This window comes from Uloborus diversus, unplaced genomic scaffold, assembly GCF_026930045.1.
Source record: "Uloborus diversus isolate 005 unplaced genomic scaffold, Udiv.v.3.1 scaffold_315, whole genome shotgun sequence".
In the NCBI taxonomy this organism is placed as follows: Eukaryota; Metazoa; Arthropoda; class Arachnida; order Araneae; family Uloboridae; genus Uloborus; species Uloborus diversus.
The window spans coordinates 41,127-59,371 of NW_026558478.1; the positions used below are offsets into that span (position 1 = coordinate 41,127).

The following is an 18,245-nucleotide window of genomic DNA, read 5'->3' on the forward strand; positions in this document are numbered from 1 at the left end:
TAAAAAACGCGATGTAAACCATTTTTAGTAAGATTAGGGGATGGGCAATTCTTAACATTTTAAACTGCAGAAAAAGTATTAAACGAAAGTCGATATTAGAAGCAATGGGTGAATCCAGCTACTGGTTTGGAATGGGATTCACGCCCCAGAAAAAAATTTGAAATAGTAGTTTTGAAAACGCAGTTTTACAGTTCTTGGTGATATTTTAGGGGCAAGAAAGGTACGTGTGGATCCAAGGCTATTTTTAGAAATTTTAGTCTTATAAATGTGATTATAGTCCATATTTATAGTTATAGTTTGGGTTAGGAATGAGACTCATAGACTTTCTCCAATCGATTTTTTGAAAAGCAGATAGAAATACGTACCTCCCCCACGCTACCTCTTTAACTTTTCATAATTGAAGTTCCAAAAATACTACGGAGGACAGTTTTTGATGCTGTTTCCGAACGAGGTGTTCTGGAGCTCTCCCCTGGAAAATTTTCGAAATTGAAGTCCTAAAAATGAAGTTCTTCTGCAATACTCCATGGAATTAAAAAAAAAAAAAAAGGATTCTCCCAAATATTTCGAAATAGTAGTTTTCAAAACCAAAATATTATCTTTGATGATATTAGAGAAAGGGGGACGGAGGCCCTTGTTTGTATATTTTCCAAAATTAGAGTCTTAAACACATGAGTGTAGGACCATATTTGGTAACGTTAGGGACACGGCAGTTTTTCAAAACTGAAGCTACAGAAACGCGATTTTAAACTATTTTCGACGTATTTAGATGATTAGAAGAGCTTCCTTGGAAATTTTGCGAAAGTGAAGCTCAAGAAACGAAATTTGAGGTATTCTGTAATAACTTTGGCTGGAGAAAGGGCTTTGGAGAAGAAAATTTTTGAAGACTAATAGAAAAAATGAAAACGAAATATTTAAAAATGAAAAAAAAAGGGAGGGGGAGATATGAAAGAAAGAGGATTGTGCGAGGAGGGGGGAGGAGGCACACAATTCGCCGCCAATAATCTGAAACTGTTGAAAAATTAAAATGTCAATAATTCTTTTAGAAAGAAAAGATTTTTTCCTCAACATTCTTTTTTTTTTTTCGTAAAATAACTGCGTTTTCCCAAAATGAGATCTTTTCTTCTCTTCAATTATAAAGAATATTTTTTAAAAAACATCTACTCAGCATTTTGTGGGGAGGGTCACCAGTCTTGTGGCCCCCCCCCCCCCACTGCAGCAAAATGTCCGGGAGCCCTCCTTCAAAAAATTTTGAAAATTTACCTTAAAAATGTTGGTTTTTAGTTGATTTCGAAGTAGATTTTATTGATAATTTTTTTCTTTTTGGACTTGATCAGCTATAGTTGTTTCAAAACAGAAGAATTGGTATTGATATATAAACAAATACCCAATTACAGAACATGCAATTATTCTATACAATAACACAGGACTGAACAATAAATTGTTTGAGAAGTTTCTTTATTTGCATGAAATTATTTATTAGTTTTTTTTTTTTTTTCCAAATGGATAAAGTTACTATAATTCTTAATATGAGCACAGTTATGTTTTTCTTGCACTAGCGACGTGTGGTGATACACTGGATTCAAAAAAAATAAATAAATTTACTAGTATAGCAGCTATAAATCCCCCCCCCCCCAACTGCGTTTCTGAGTGAAATATATTAAACTAATTTTTTTCAAAACCCAATCAAAAATTTTGGGAGTGCGGCGCACCCCCTGGCACCCCCGTAAATCCGCCTATGCTTTCATTATGCATATAACCCCCATTCTAGCTGAAAATGATACACTTAAAAGTCAATACAAAAAATGCAAAATTGAAGAAATAAAACTAATTATTAGAATTAAAAAGCATTGGAAGTAAAAGGTACAAAAATTACAAAATCCTAAGACAAGCAGTAAATTAAAATAAACAAGTTACACACTTAACAGAGCACTCATGCTTAACAACAAGAAATCAGCACATTTTAGGTTTAGCTACAAAGAATAGAAAAACACTTTAAGAAAGCAAGTAAATCAAAAATAAGACTTAAAAGCACAAAAATACTTAATTATATGATAAAATACAATAAAATTACTGAAATTAAAGCAGTAAAATAAACAATTACAGTAAAAAATCACTTATCTCAGGAGCAGCAAAATATCACCCCAGCAACACTAGCGCCCTCTATCAGCGAATCGGCGAGCAGAAGAGATGCTTTTAACTGGTTCAAATTGGGCTATATAAAACTTCAAAAAGGGAAAAGATGCTTCAAAATTGAAAGAAAGGCAAACAAAGTACATCGGCAGTTCAACAAGGACATTCAACATTCATATTTTGACATACTTTTACTTTATGTTCAACTGTAAAATTTACTATTTTTAGTTTCAACGTTTGACATTTACATTACATGTTTTTCTCAGCGATACTTATAAGTTTATACATTATCTTATACATGCATTTGATGTTAAAGATGAAAACTACACATTGCATGGTGTTATAATAAATTCTTGATTATCCGCGGAATAGGGTGGCACATTAACTGTGGATAAGCAAATTCGCGGATGATCTGCAAATTAGGTAAAAACGATGCTAGTGTTTGCACATAGTGCTAAAAAAAATCAATGGCACTTGCATACATTTAAACAATAGTTTTAAAGATAACATTGTATGTAAAACTAGAAAAGAAACGCTCATTATTACAAATGAATTCAGAGATCCGTGAGCAAATAGTGCAAGCAGATTAACTGCAGCAGATCAAACTAGATCACTCCAAATACGCAAAGTGGAGGGGAGAGGATTTTTTTCAAGACTTGTTTACGGCATGTAAGTAGTATAGATCTAAAAATTAGTTGGGTAGGTCTAAAAATCAGTAATTCGTGAGGATGTAAAGTTGTAAGTAGTGTCAATTTAAAAATGGGGTCTCAACTTGTGTCGAGTTTTGGTGACCTTTGAAGGTTTAACATTATTTGAAGGGATAGGGAAAAATGCAATAGGAATGTCTAAAAATAAATGTTGCCTTGTTAGCTTAAAATGCATGCATTTATCTACATTCAATAAATTATCACAGAATTTTTTATTTATTATTATTTTGAAAGTGTGAGGGGCCGCGGAGAAGCCCCTTGTGGATATTCGGAAGTTTACTGTATTGTGACTTGTGACAAGCTTGATCTAATTCTAATGTTTATGAATGAGATCTAATTCTAATGCTCTATTGAAATAAATTTTCTTATTTTCCTTTCAATTTAGGATACTGTGATTGGAATTCAAGCTTTGGCTTCATTAGCAACCAGATTGGCATCTACATCCATATCTATCAATGTAACTTACAACACCAAGGATGACATGAAGAAATCTTTGAATATTAGTTCAGATAATGCCATGGTCTTGCAAAAAGTCATAGTGAGTTTCCTTAAAAATTTACTCTTTTGGGACTAATCTGTACTATGAAAATATGTTGTGAGATATGTGAAGAAACATGTTTTTGATTTCTCACAAACATTGGTAAAATATTGAAGCTTGAAGTTCTTCTCATGCTTCATTTGAAGCGGAAACCAAATCTGCCTGTTTGTACAAAAAATTAAAATAGGATAGTTGACAAAAATGCGGAAGAAAAAAAAGCGAAAAATTTGTGGATAATGCTGTTTACCTGCCCAGAGAAGTTGGAGTTGACTTCCGCCGTTATTTAAGTATCTGACTATAGACTTTTGTCAGGGATGTAGAAATACTGTGTTCATTAAAGCCCATTTTTTAAAATTTAAGTTAAAAAATCTCTTAACTAGTTTTTTAAATGCTTGTTTCCTTTTCTTACCATTGTCCTAAAATTCAGTTAAAAGTCCAACTCTTCAGCATTTTTTACCAATTTTCTTCCAACTGTAAATAATTGTTTGATCATGCCAGTGGCGCTGACTCCATTGGACCTGAGGGGGCCCAAGCCCCCTTAAAAATATTTTTGAGATGGCAGAGCCCCCCCCCTGAATAAATCAAGAAAATTATTAGTCATTTTATGCTTTCTAAACTCATAAATTTATCTTTTATTTTCCTTGTTTGAAGATAATTTACCTTGTAAAATACATTCAGTAATGAGTTAAAACAAATAATTATTATGGTAGTAAGCAGGTTAACTGAAAACGAGTGGTGTGAATAATGATGGTGTTACGGTGCTGCAAGCACACTAAGAATTTGTCCCAGTGCGTGAACTTACGGGTCAAGTCTGTTGCTAGTGGGCAGCGCTGCGGCGTACTCTTCTAAGTGTTGCTGATCTGGAAAAAAATATATGAGGGTTTGATTTGTATATTTAATGGGAGTCGTGATAGTTTTGAATGCTTTTGGGAATTGTGTTTAAAAGGAAAACCTTCAGAAAATGATGATCCTTTCGCTTCCTCGGAATCGACGTATACCAAAGAAGTATGAAAACAACAAAGCCAGCACTTTCAAAATCCCCTAAGTACTACAATGCAATACATTGAGGTTTGTGAAATGGTACAATCTTGCATTACTGGGCGGTTTACATCAACTGGACTCACATAAGTCATTGCAGTTGAACAAGAGTGCTTGCTTTTATTAAACAAAAGTGAAACAAATTTTGAAAAATCAAGTGAGTTTTTCAAAAATGAACTAGACATTGAGAAACTGCATTTAGACTTGAATATGTCAGCCAATATCACTTATGAAAAAACAACTGGTCTTAAAAAACATGCGTTAATTAAATTACCTTTTTACAAAAATACTGTGCGTGTTTGTACTTATTATTTCCTTTTTTCAAAGCCAAAAAATATGTGTCAGGCTTGTCGAGTTTTCGGGGTTCTAATGTTGATTAAATGACTTTAAAATGCTTAAAAAAAACTTTGAAGCTCACAATTTTTGATCTCAAATTTAGAAAATTTCCCGTGGCAAGACCTCCCCCCCCTTCACAATATATTTTTTCTTTTAAGTCGACATCTCTAGGAGTGCCCTTCCATGCAAGTCAAGTGCCCTACCTTTTTCAATGCCTCTCTACGCCACTGCGGGGCTCCCCGTAGAAAAGAACAAAAAACTGTCTCTTTCTAAGACAAGTGACATGATCTAGTTGAATTAGAAAATTTGTATACCATTTTTTAGATTGTTTTACGGTAAAAACGCCATTTCACATTTGTTTGTTTAAATTAAACACCAGAAAATATGTAAATTGGCATTTTCAAGGTACAAAAATCTGCTCTTTATTTGGGGGGGGGGGAACCTCCGTGGGATTGCATAACCACCTAAACCCCCGGTGATGTCTAGCCCCCTCAATAATTTTTGCAAGTCGGCGCCTCTGATCATGCCAAATGCCTTGGGGTTACCAAAGGTCAACTTAAGTAAACCATGTCCCCATTTTGAAGTGATGGGAATTTTAAAAACTGAAGTCCCCCTCCCCCACCCTCCTTTGGTTTGCACAGGTGAATTTTTAGTTTTTGTACTGTTTTAATGAAATCTTGTTGCCAAAGCTGATGAAACTTATATATTGCATTCAGATTTGCATGATGCTGTCTAACTGAAGGAAAGAGTTTCCAATGAAAATTGTATACGTGAATTTCATAGTTGCAAAGAGCTGCTTCAGGGGGGAAAAAATGTGGAAGAAGCCTTTTACGGAAAATATTAAGATTAAAAAATTAAGATATCTTTGATTCTCACACTCATTTAATGCTTTCCTGTTTTTGTTGAATAAATCTATTATTGAGCAGTAAGCAGATTCCTTGAAATTCTGTATCTCACAATTGCAGTTTTACTGAAAGTTGTAAATATGTTTACTTGAATGTTAAAAACTTTCCTGCCTATACTGCTTTGGTTACATATTTGCAATCTTGCAGCTTCCTTCCGATATGCAATCTGTGAATATCCAAGCTGTTGGTTTTGGTGTTGGCATTATACAAGTAAGTTCAGCATTATTCAACTGTTTATAATGTTTGAATTGAATGCTTTCTTCTTTTGCATATGAAATTATATCTGTGAATTATTGAACAGTAATGTTTACAAGAAATATTTTGAGCATTATTATCGAACATTTTCAACTAAAATTAATATGTGTGCAAAATTAATTAACCAAATCCATTCTGCAAGTTGTGTTACTTCAGAAATTTACACGAGCTAGTGCGAATAAAGACACTATTGGCAGTATCGTAATTGTGAATAATGAGCAGTTTGTTACATTAGAAATTTATAGAGAATTAAAATAAATCCTATGTAGGTATATTACTTTAAAACTTTATAATTAAACATCACCAATGAAAATAATTTTTTGATATAAATTGAAAATTAATATTTTGGAAAATTTATAAAGGAACAAAAATGAGAATAATCTTCGGATGTAAATTTGATTACTTATAGCAAAGAAAAAATGTAGGAAACATAAATGATTTTTCTTTTGTTATTGATATCGTAAAAATGCATTTTTGAGAGAAGGTTTAGGACTCTTCTATGGAAATGTTTTGATATTGATTGGGGTGTGCTCAGGTTTTCTCTGGGCTCCCGAAAATTTCACGAAATTGTAGTTCTGAAAACGCAATTTTAGACAATCAGTGGTGATGTTAGGAGTACGATTAAACAGAACAAGCAATGGGGAGATTTCTTCTTTTGGTTATCACTCATTCACACATAAAATAATAATTATTTTTTGAACAATCAACATTTTATCATTAATGATACTATGAGGTAGGTTCTACATTTTTAGTTGCTACAGGTCACAGCATTGTACATTCAGTGCACTGCACTTGAAAAAAAAAAATATTGCAAGAAGATTTTTAAACGCCACTGCAATAATAGCTTTTTAGTAATCACAACACAAAAGTTCATTAATTTCAAGCACAAGAGATAAAACAATGCTCTTCTGCATTTACAATTTAAACTGGGCTCTAACTATAATCTCTTGCTTTCCCCCAGTTCAAAAAATCTGACTTTTTATAACGAACCCCTCCCTTTGGAGCAAATGTTGACTCTGCTAGTGCATTAAATTATTAAGGTTCCTAATCAAATCTATACATTAAGTTTTAACAGATTTTAAAAATTGGAAATTAGAAAAATAAACTACAAAAAAAATTTTTAGTGATCTTTAACTGAGCCATCTCAAGATTTAATTTTGTGATGCATTTTTAGGTTTCATGGTCATATAATGTAGAATCAACTGAGAAAAAGCCTGCTTTCGCTATTAAACAAGCATTGGGCAAAGCTTCAACTGATGACTTCATGGAGTTAGACATTTGTACAAGGTAATTCTCATTTTTTTTTTTTTTTTTTTTGAATTTAAATTGTTTTTCTCTAATTTGAACTCTGTGAGCTCTGTGCTTATTCATAAATTGTAGGATTTAAAATGCTTGCATTTCGGGTCTGAATTGTAGGTAATCCACTGGATTGTGGAATTTTGGTAATCCTTATTTATTATAATTTTTTAAATATCAATAAGATTAACATTAATTTTTTTTTATAGATTTTAAATGTCTTATTTATAATGGATAAACTATTTGAGTGTGATGGTACCATAAATGATCACTTTGCAAGAAATGATTAATTGATCCTGCTTAAAAAAAAAGTGCTGCTTATTAAAACATTTTTTCTCATGACATTGCTGTTAAATTTAAGTAAAAACTTGTGTTAAGCATTTAAAAAATACCTAGAAATCACGTAAACTAACATTATTTTACAAAATTTACACTAGCATGATAAAAATTTCATAAAAGCTGCAATATTTTCAGTAAAAAGAGAACACAGAAGAAACATTATTGTAAAAAAATAACAGATAAAGGGAGAGAAAACGGTATGTATGGATGATTCATAAGCATTGTTTGAAGGACTCCTTCACGACCCTAGATAATAACACATTGTCATTAAACAGTGATTGACTACATGTTGAAATTTTCTCCCCTTGATAAGTAGTTATGTTTTTAGGAATGTAGTTTTTGAGCAATCACAAATTGCTTTTTAAGCTTGACAGAGTTTGAAGTTGCTCTGATTTTTAAGATTACCATGACTGCGAGAATTAGTTTAGCTCATTGTTTTAATATTTGTTAAGAGGACAACTTTTGGTCGCCATGGTTACAAATTGCTTGCGTTGGTTTAAGACTTAGCAGATTTTGCTTTTAAAAAGGAGGGAGGGGGTAAAATTTACAGGAGAAACATAAATGAACTTGAAAAACAAAACGTCATCTTGATACAAAATTTCCAGATTACAAATCCCTATCATTTAAGATTGTTAAGAAATAAAAATACCGTAAAGGTATAGACTGCATGTTTAATCTTTGTGAGGAGTATATGGTTGCAAATTTTCCACAATAACCAGATCTTTATTAATACATCCTGATGACCATTTCTTTTTTTAATAAATAATCTTTGTGTTAGCCAATCTAGAAAATCACCAGTCATGGACTGCGTTCACATACTCCAATGCTTTAGCATGCCCTGACATCATTAGCTGTCATGTGATCAACTGACTGGTAGCTACCGGTCGAGGTTTGAGAACGCAGTCATAGTATGAGCACTCTAAAAACAACAATTTCAAAATTGACAAAAAGGTACTTAAATTTGAGCATATCGTGAATCAAAATGGCTCCGACTACGTTGTAATTAAAATTTGAAACATTCAAATGCTCATGACAAATCAACATGTATGCTCATTTTTGAATGTGTAATAAATTCAAACCTGAGTATTATGTACTCATTTTTAAGTTTGAAATATTTCAGCAAACTATTTGAAATCATGGGTACTCATATTTGAAACAAAAGGTTTCAAGAAAATGTGAAAGCATGAATGTACTCATTTTTGAAAACTTCATTTCTGTCAGTGAGGGTTGTGAATTTCTTCTCCATTTTCATTCCAGTCAATTTCTAGAAACAAACTCAAGATGTCAGAACTCAAATGTTTTTTTTTTTTTTTTTTGTTAAATGCAAGATATAGCAGCAGAAAAGTAATTAATTGCTGCTGATGAGTGCAAGCATTCCCTTATGCCACTCCACCTCTTTGCTTTGCTCCTTTGGACTTGTAAATGGTAGTGCATGTTGTTGATTAATAATGCTGATACCTTTCCTTACTTCACTTCTAGGTACACTGAAAAAGGTTTCAGCAACATGGCTGTCATGGAGGTTGGGTTGCCTTCAGGATTCCAAGCAGATTCTGAAACCTTTCCGGCCATGAAAATGGATAAAGTAAAAAGAATTGAAACTCAAGATGGGGATACGAATGTTGTCATCTATTTTGACAGGGTGAGTTTTTTTGTTACTGCAGCTGCTAAGGTAAATCTTGGTAAAACATAATAAATGATTCTAAAGCGAAATGTGAAAATATCCCAAAGTACAATTTGAATATTTTGGGGTAAGCAGAAGAAGATACATGGCCAATTCTTTCCTTCCTTGACATTTTTCAACTCAAGATCAAAAATGTTTTGGATCAAAGGGGTCCCATAAGATGGTTTGGAGGGTTCAAACAACCCTCAAATTGGCACAAATTTTCTTTTATAGTAAAAATATTTTTTGCTTTTTTTTTCTGCATTACAGTTGCATTACTTCCGTTAATATTGAAATAGATAATTTCTAGCAGTTCTGTCATGATTATGAAAATCCTGATATTCTCGGAAATCAGCAACCCCACTCAAAATTAATTTATGGCCCTGGTCTTGCTGTCCCAAATCTTTTCCATCCTATGCTATGTACAAATGACATGAAACATTAAAAAAGAATCAGTTATTAAGAAAAAAATTAGTTCATGGTAATGTTGCTGAATTCATCTAACAAACGATCCTTTCGAGACCCAAATCAATCTGCAACTGCTAATGAAAGTTAGGAGGTGTTTACCCCCAAACAATGGTTTAAGATTTTGACCATCTTACTGAGTTAGAGGTCTAAGACAGTAGGTATTTACGAGGTCTTTGTAGGCCACAAATTGAGTTAGCTGGCATGGACCCGTGGGCTACTTTTTATTAGGTAGGCTGAGGTGTAGTAGAAATTTAAGGTCATTCAGACTGCTCTATATTGGTTGCAGGATAATTTTTTGAAACATGTTATTATTTTACTGTTCATCAAATAAATTTTCTAATAACCCATTATAAAATAAAAATTGTTAGCTTTACATAGAAGAAATAAATAACGAAGTATACATTATTAAAGCATAATACAGTAGAACCTCCTTTAAGGTACACCTCTATTTAAGGGACATTTTTTCTGGTCCCAGTCCCTTTGAATGGAGACCTGCATGTATTTGCCTCTAAATAAGGGACGCTGTATTTAAGGAACAGTTACAGCAAAAAATGAATGTGAATGCCTACTAAGTATTGAATTCACTGGAATTTAAGAATCTAAAATTCAACTGGTGAAAGTTTGACATGAATGTGTACTGATAGGATGCATTTTTTCAAGAATTTCATGATGCATTATGAAATTCTTGCTGAAATTTACGCATGTTTTTCCCTCTCCTCAATCCATTTGTGTGGGCTGATGGCCAATGGATGGTCGACGGGGCGCAGGGATAACTTTGTGTAGAAAATTTTGAAAGGTAAACATTGATTGAAATTTTTATTGTATTGAATTTTAAATTATATGAAATCTAACAAGTTTATGCAAAGAATGACTTCGAAATAATTAATGTGAGTTACAAAACTATACCATTGCCAAATTTTTTATTAAGTTTTAATTGTTAAAAGAAACAGTTTTGAAATTTGAATAATTTTGAATTTCATTTCAGTATACATCAATGATTTTTAGCCTTTTATCTTAATGGTTTATGTTTATTACGAAACTATACTGATTTAATACATTGAATATATGAACTCTAATACCTCCGAAGAAGGGACACCTCTATTTAAGGGACAAAATTTCCGGTTCCCTCGGTGTCCCTTATCAAGAGGTTCTACTGTATTGCAAGAATATTTCATATGTGTGTTTCTTGGTAATTAAAACCTCACTTTCAAGGCCAAAAAAAGTTTGAGTTTCCATCAACCAACAAATATACTAATATTATAAGAGAAAGATAATTCTGAAAAGATTTTCCGAACTAATTTAATCTGGTGTTGGTCCTTCATATCGGCATTTTAAGCATAAGTCATTTTATAAACCAATAAAAATTACTTTTTTTGAGAACTTTCATTTTGTATTGGAAGGTGTCAGTATACTTTCTTAAGACTTCTTTTGTCATTTTCAGATTGGTGGTGACGAAATGTGTGTCAATGTTCCAGCATTTCGAAATCATAAAGTGGCTAATCAGAAACCTGTTCCCATTCGAGTGTATGATTATTATGATCTATGTAAGTAAACAAATTTAGTCAATGTCTTTTTTGAATGATATCAGTTGTATTAGATCAGGGGTGCAGTTTATATATTTTAGAGGGTTTTTTGCACTGTTAATGCAAAATGTAAAACATACCAAGTGTTAAAGATAAAAAAAAACTTCACATTTTTTCTTTTACTGCTTCTTTTTATTTCATCCTTAGAAAGTTAGTCGCATTTTTAAAAAATTGAACCTGATGATTATTATGGACTTCACCATTTTCCTGCAATTCACTCTTCTAAAAAATGTGAAGTAGTTTTTTTCACGCTTTGAAAAAATGCCAGCTGTATCTCTAACTGTGGTTAAAATTTATTCTTACCGAACATAAACTTGAGAAATAATGCATGGGTATTTTAAAGAAAAAAAAGGTAAAATTTAAAAGAGATGAAGTACATTAAATTGACAAATTAGTATCTCAGAGCAAGACTAATGTAAGTCCAAAAATGGCAATTTTCAGGTTATTATCCCTTTATGTGTAGAATCTTATTCCACATTCAGTCATCACAGCATAATTACATAAAAGAAATTCCTTCATAAGTATTTTCCCGCATAAAGGAGCATGTGTCCCCATCCTTTGTATTCACAAGGCAAAAGTTTTTTCACTCTCCTGAAAGATAGTAATAATGTGACTTACCCTAGTCTGGCTCAGAGGTAAAGAAATAATGCATGAAATACACAACCAGCTCAGTCATTCCAGCCGAGCACTGCAGTTTCATGCTTATTAGCACTCATCAGCCCGGCATAGGAAGTGACTGAGCTGGAGGTGATAACTTACTAAAAATACCATGCCTTGCCGTCAATTTTCAAGTTGAACCGAACCATTGCTTTGGTCACTCATCTGGTCATTGCTAATTCTATATTAGCTACCAGTTTGTTAGGCACTCTTGGCTTCCTTATGATGTTTTCCACCTCCAGCTTCCTATGCCAGGCTGATGAGTGCTAATAAGCACGAAACTGCAGTCCTTGGCTGGAATGACTGAGCTGGCGGTGTATTTCATGTATTTCTGCCTTAGCTCTGGCTTTAGGGCGGTAACTTACTGAAAATAAAGTAATAATGGTTTTGGAATAGCAGTGACGTGCGGTCTGCCCAAGCAAACGAAACTTGCTTGAATTGACGCTGTTAAACGCAATTCTTCACCTGTCTTCTCTCACTGTATAGGAGCTAGGATAACGGGGGTTGTCATGGCAACAACCCTTCAATTCCATTTCTGCTTGGATTAGGCTTGTTGAATTCTCGTGGTTTGCTGTTTGCCAGATAGGAGAACTGTGCACAGGGGATCTCAGTCAGTCAAGCTACTCGCAGATTTTTACTCATTTTGACGAACAGAAAATATATACCATATTCATATTTCGTGTCCTTAATAAGCATAAGAATAGTGTCCAAGCACTGCTTGATTTGCTTATGCGGACCACACATGACTGAGGAATAATCGCAACAGAAATGCAGACAGCAGGGTGAAAAGCAACTGTTTATTTTCTTTGAACTTAATGAGCTAGGAATGCATTCCGCAAACAAATGAGTTAAACTAGACTTTATGAATGGACTGAAATATCTTAAGATATTAAGGAATGTGATGGTATATGCAATATAATAGATTCTGTTGTACATTGGCAATAGTTTCTATTTGAAATTTTTCTCATTAACTGTATTGCTGATGGTTTGCTTTTCTGTATAAAGTAAACTAAACAAAAAGATTACATATATAGAGATACTATGTTTTGATTGATCAAAAAACTCAATGTGGATGTTTCCTTCAGTAAAAAGTACTACTTTTAGTGACTGAAGTTGATAGAATGAGCAAAAAAAAGAAAATAACATGGATCGAAAAAAAATCTTTTATTTTCAAAATTGTCAGTTTTTAATTATTTTTTTTTTAATATGTCAGATTTTTCAAACAAGGCATGGTCCTTATGACATCGCAAGTGATGAACTTCGGCACGTACTTCACTAGCGCATTGAATGCTTACGCTGGCTGCCTACCGTGTTTCCAGCTTATGATAATTCAGAAGGGAATTGCGCTCTAGGCTTGCTATCAAATATATCTTTGTCAGTACATGTGAGTAAAGATGCAAATTAAATATTGTGCTCTGCACTAATGGCATCAGTGAATGGCATTTCATAGCTCGTGATGTCATGTGCAGAAGCATAAAAAATGGAATTGAATATGCACACTGATTAAAATAATTTTTAAAAAGTATTAAACTTTGTCAAATTATTCAAAAAATGGTCAAATCCTATGTTTTTAAGAATGCTCTTTCATTAAAAAAAAATACTTTCCAAGTTTTGGAAACAATCCCACTGGAAAAATGAATTAATACTGCTGATGAAAGCATTTGCTATGCATATCAAGGAGTATTTTTTCATGAATTATTGTAATTTTTGAGACATGAAAACTTGAACAGATGACAGGTTTATAATTAATGATTATTAAAAAGCGGTATAAGTTTCATATAGACGAGTGAAATTTTGAAGTAGATTATCAGAGCTTAATTGATGGTCTTGAGGATATCTCTCTTAAAATAATATGATTGTTCATTATGAGCATAAAATCCTCATTACAGTGACATTTTTTGTTGATATTGTCAAATCACACAGTATGTTTTTAAATTTTCTCTTTTGAAGTTCCTTGTTTTACATTAATCTTTTGTTTTTGAGAATGAGTACATATTTGAATTATTTTGTGTTTTAATGTTTTTAATGTTAATCAAATGAATTTTTAGAATAAAAATATCTGAACTATTTATTTTTTTAAATCAAAAGTATGCTGGGTAAAAAATCTGTAGTATCTTGATAATCCCTTGGATCAAGGTACCGCAGGTGTTTTCCTGGTATTGAAAGAGTTAAAATTTCTGCTGTGAAAGCCAACATTGCTTGAATGCTCAGCCATTCTTCCATTATTGAATTTTACAAATTTAATTTCATTTAACGATCAAAGTAGTTAAGGTAGTAAACAATATCAAAAAGAGAAAATACTTAATATACACAACTCTTAAGGTAATTATATTAATTTGTTTATTTTTTAAAAATATATGCTGCACTTCTGCAACCGAAGTTATTCAACTTAAAAATTTGGATTTATGTGCTATGATAATTTTGTTTTCCCAGAACCATTATATTATGCTGAAAATACTAACGGATAAAATGGGACAGAAACATTAGAAATAATACAATCTGCTAAAATATGCAGAAAAAATTCATTAGACTTCAATTTTTTTATTTATGGGAATTGATCTTTATTCTGTCGCCAAATGGTTGTATTTTATCAAAGGGAGGGATTTATTAGCCAATAGAACTTTCCCTTTGGGCTTTGTTTTGTTCTAGAAACTAGATAATAGATTAGAAACTAATAGACTGTAGTGCATTCAGGAAGAATTGAATAGAGGAAGTAAACAAAGATTGTTGCTGTTTGCGCCAACCATTTGCCACTGTCTTGAATTCAGGGGCTACTGCCCCGGGGCCTCCACAACAAAGGGGCCTCCACAATAAAATTTTTACAAAATATATTAACTTTCACGGGTCGAAAATATCGGATATATACATATGTATCAAAATATTCGGATATTTTCGAAAATATGATCTTTTCAAACCCTGATTAGGGGCCTCCACTCCTTCAGTGCCCCGGGGCCTCCACACTTCCAAATCCGGCCCTGCTTGAATTACTCATTGGATTGGTAATTCTTCCCAAGAGCATTTCGCTTATCTTATTGGCACTGTTTTTGCCAACCCTTTGCCAAATCAGACAGTTGTATCGCCAAGTGTCACGTTGCTTTGTTTACTTCCACTATCAATTCTTGCTGAATTCACATTCAGAATAGATAATAGACTTGAAATTAAATTCTGAATTTTTGCTTTTTGACAGCTAAAAGTGCAAGGATGTTCTACGAGCCAAAAGCCATCACCCTCTGCAAACTGTGCGAAGGACAGGATTGCGGAAATGCGTGCAATGAGTTATCGGGTGGTATCAGTTCTGGAAACAGTGTGCTGTGCAGTGCCTTTTCGTTAGCAACGGCTTTGTTCCTTGTTATGGGTTTTTACAGAAGAGTTCGCTGAAGAAGCAGAGTTCAGAAGAATGCCATTCAGTTGTTGCGAATTACTGACATTCATATGCGAGTCGCATTATATCAAATAGTGATCTGAAGTGAGAAGCCTTTTTCTATACAGTTGCGAAATGACAGTGCCTGTGAAATATGCCACAGCAGCACAAATGTGCAGTGGCTCAAGATTTTTTTAAACCTTCAAACTGTATGGATACAGATGAGACTTGTAGTGAAATGTCACTAACTTATGTATTTTATCATGATCATAATGTTTCATGCAAAGATGTTGCAGAAGTCTGCATCCATTTAATGTACTAACATTCCATGATTTTATTTCAAATATTTTTTTGCTTATTCTTGTGTTAAGATTCAGTTTTTGGTTCTTACATCGGTTTTATAAGTTCTTGTTGGTGTTTTATAGATATGACTTATGTGGACATTTTGATTTGGAACGGAAAGTACAATGAAAAAAATTAAATAATTCTCAATGTTTTTCAAAGGTTGATTCCTAACTCGTAGATTGAAGGTTAAAATTTTAGGAGAAATGTGGGTTTTTGCATCTCTAGTCATTTCTGGGTTCGGATAATTTCATTGGTTGGTCTATTTTCAAGATGTCCATATTATACTTTCATATATTTTTTTTCAGTCATAAGTATAGTAAATTTCTCAGTTAAAAAAATGTTTTAATCCACTTTCTTTGTATAAAGTGTTTTAAAATTCTGGAATGTATTTATTTAAAAAATATTTCATCAAAAAGTTTCTTCATGCTAGAAATTAACAAATCATTTTCTATTTTTAAATTGTCTGAAATGCTCCAAGATTTGTAAATAAAAAGAATATTTAATTTGATGAAGATTATTTATTTGTGAGCTGATTTTACTCTATCTTTTTGCATTGAAAGGCTGAAAATTTGAATATGATTTTAAAGTTTAAAACATCTTATACTTTCCATTGAAGCACGCCAACAAGCCTCCTCAAACTAAATGCAAGGAAAAATTGTTACATTAAAAAAAGAAGAGAAAAACAAAAACATTTATTTTAATGCAGTCAAAATAAAATTAAAAAAACATTCTTGGCGAACTCATTGAAATATTTTTGGGAAAGAAAGTTTGCTTAGGTGAGACTTCAAAGAATAAAAATTCATAATTACTGTATCTGGGCATTTAGAGTTGAATAATGTTAGAAAGATGTATAGAATAAGTACAAAAAATAGATTGCTCTTAACCTAAAAATAAACTTATTTCTATAAGCAAAGAAAAGAAGAAAAAGCAGCCAGAAATATTCATTAGGGGTTGACCACAAATAATGTCACACTTTGAGAGGGAGGGGGAATCGTGAAATTGTGCAACAGTTTGTAGTATCCTAAAGCTCATAAATGTAGTTGACGTAATAGAAGCATCAAGTTTTTTCCTGTGTAATACTAAAAATATAACATAAATAACAATTTCAGTCAAAGAACATTTGACCGCAAACATGATTAAAAAATGATTAAACTATTGGATGATATAGAATCACGAAAATACTACTTACTAGTATTTTGTAAATTAATGAAAAAAAAATCATAAAGCTGCCTCACAATAACAGATAAAGGGAAACTTCAAAAAACAAATTTAAAAAGAGATGCCTACTATTTTTTACCACCAACACACATGCAAATATTAGAGTGGGTTATAGTATTTTACAAAATAGGCTGGAGGCTCAAATTGAGTTATAAATTATGCCTTTACTATAAATTAAAATTCATTGCACTGGCACTGCATATTTTGTATCCCTTATTCCGCCTAAGGGGGGGGGGGGGTCTACACATGCAAACAAATTTCACAATTCTAAATGTTCTAAAACACTTTAAAATTTAATAAAAATCAAGTTATGTACGTATTTTGGCTTCAGCTTATTTTTTTCATTCCATTTGAAAGGAACGTTTTTTTTTTTTTTTGTGTGTGTGTGACTGGATTATAAATTCAACTTAAGGATATTAAAAAAAGTGAATTTCAAAGCAAATGTGTGACAAACTTACTATAAAAAATAAAATAACATTTGATCGAAAAAATTGGGGAAAACATTTCAGAATTGGAGCACTTATATTTTTCATAAGCTCTTAAACCGATTTTTGTGAAACCTCTCGGAATTGTGTCACTAGGCGCAAAAGCTACCTGCAGTTACGCTACTGCACTTGATAGGTTAATTATGATAAAAATATTGAGGTCACATTTCTGTACCTCAGAGCCAAACTGACGTAAGTCACATTTTTGCAACTTGCCAGGAGAGCGAAAAAACTTTTCTCTGGTGCATACAAACGATGGGGGTTGCACACATTTATGCTGGGTCATTCCATTTTAAATCAACAAATTTTCAAAAAAGTTTCTGCATCACCATTTTTGATTTTGATGAAAATTTGCACATGCACTCCTTTCATTTCCTAGACCTCAAAAAAATATATTTGTGTCACATTTTTAAAAAATTTACCCTTTGATATATAGGCCATTTTTGTTGGCAACAGCAAAAATAGGGCATTTTGATGCTTTGTCTTATGGACAATAACTTTTTTTCTATCAAAACTTTTGAGCTCAAACATAGCTCATTGGAAAGCTAAAAAAAAAGATCTTTACATATATGGTATCAATAAATTTCAGATTTAAAAAAAAAAACAATTTTTTCAAGGTCAAACTTTGCGATGAAAATTTTTTTTATCACTTTTGAAAATTAAAAAACCCATGAAGCGTTTAGAATAACCAGCCCTATTTTTCATCATATATTTGTATGCATGGCTACTTATTGTATAAAAAAAATTGGCTGGTTACTGCGCCCCCTTTATGAGATATGCTCCCCGAAAGTTGCAAATTTTCAAAAAAATCCAATTTTCAATGCTAAAAAAATGCATGAGGGGGCCAGATAAAAAAAATTTTATTTGTGGTATTTCAAGTACTTTTTACCAGCTTTCTAACAAAATAAAAGTTACTTTGTTATT

The 18,245-nt window shown here is 32.4% G+C and overlaps 1 protein-coding gene across 1 annotated transcript in view; it reads left to right on the forward strand.

The window, feature by feature from the left end:
* LOC129233295 (CD109 antigen-like) overlaps positions 1 to 16,126 on the forward strand; it is a gene marked incomplete at its 5' end in the record, with an annotated part of 56,238 nt that extends 40,112 nt beyond the window's left edge. The window contains 6 exon segments of the mRNA XM_054867347.1: positions 3,223 to 3,375; positions 5,802 to 5,864; positions 7,084 to 7,196; positions 9,024 to 9,183; positions 11,114 to 11,216; positions 15,100 to 16,126. Of these exon segments, the coding sequence (XP_054723322.1) occupies positions 3,223 to 3,375; positions 5,802 to 5,864; positions 7,084 to 7,196; positions 9,024 to 9,183; positions 11,114 to 11,216; positions 15,100 to 15,290 (783 nt within the window).
* Positions 16,127 to 18,245: the final 2,119 nt, after the last annotated feature.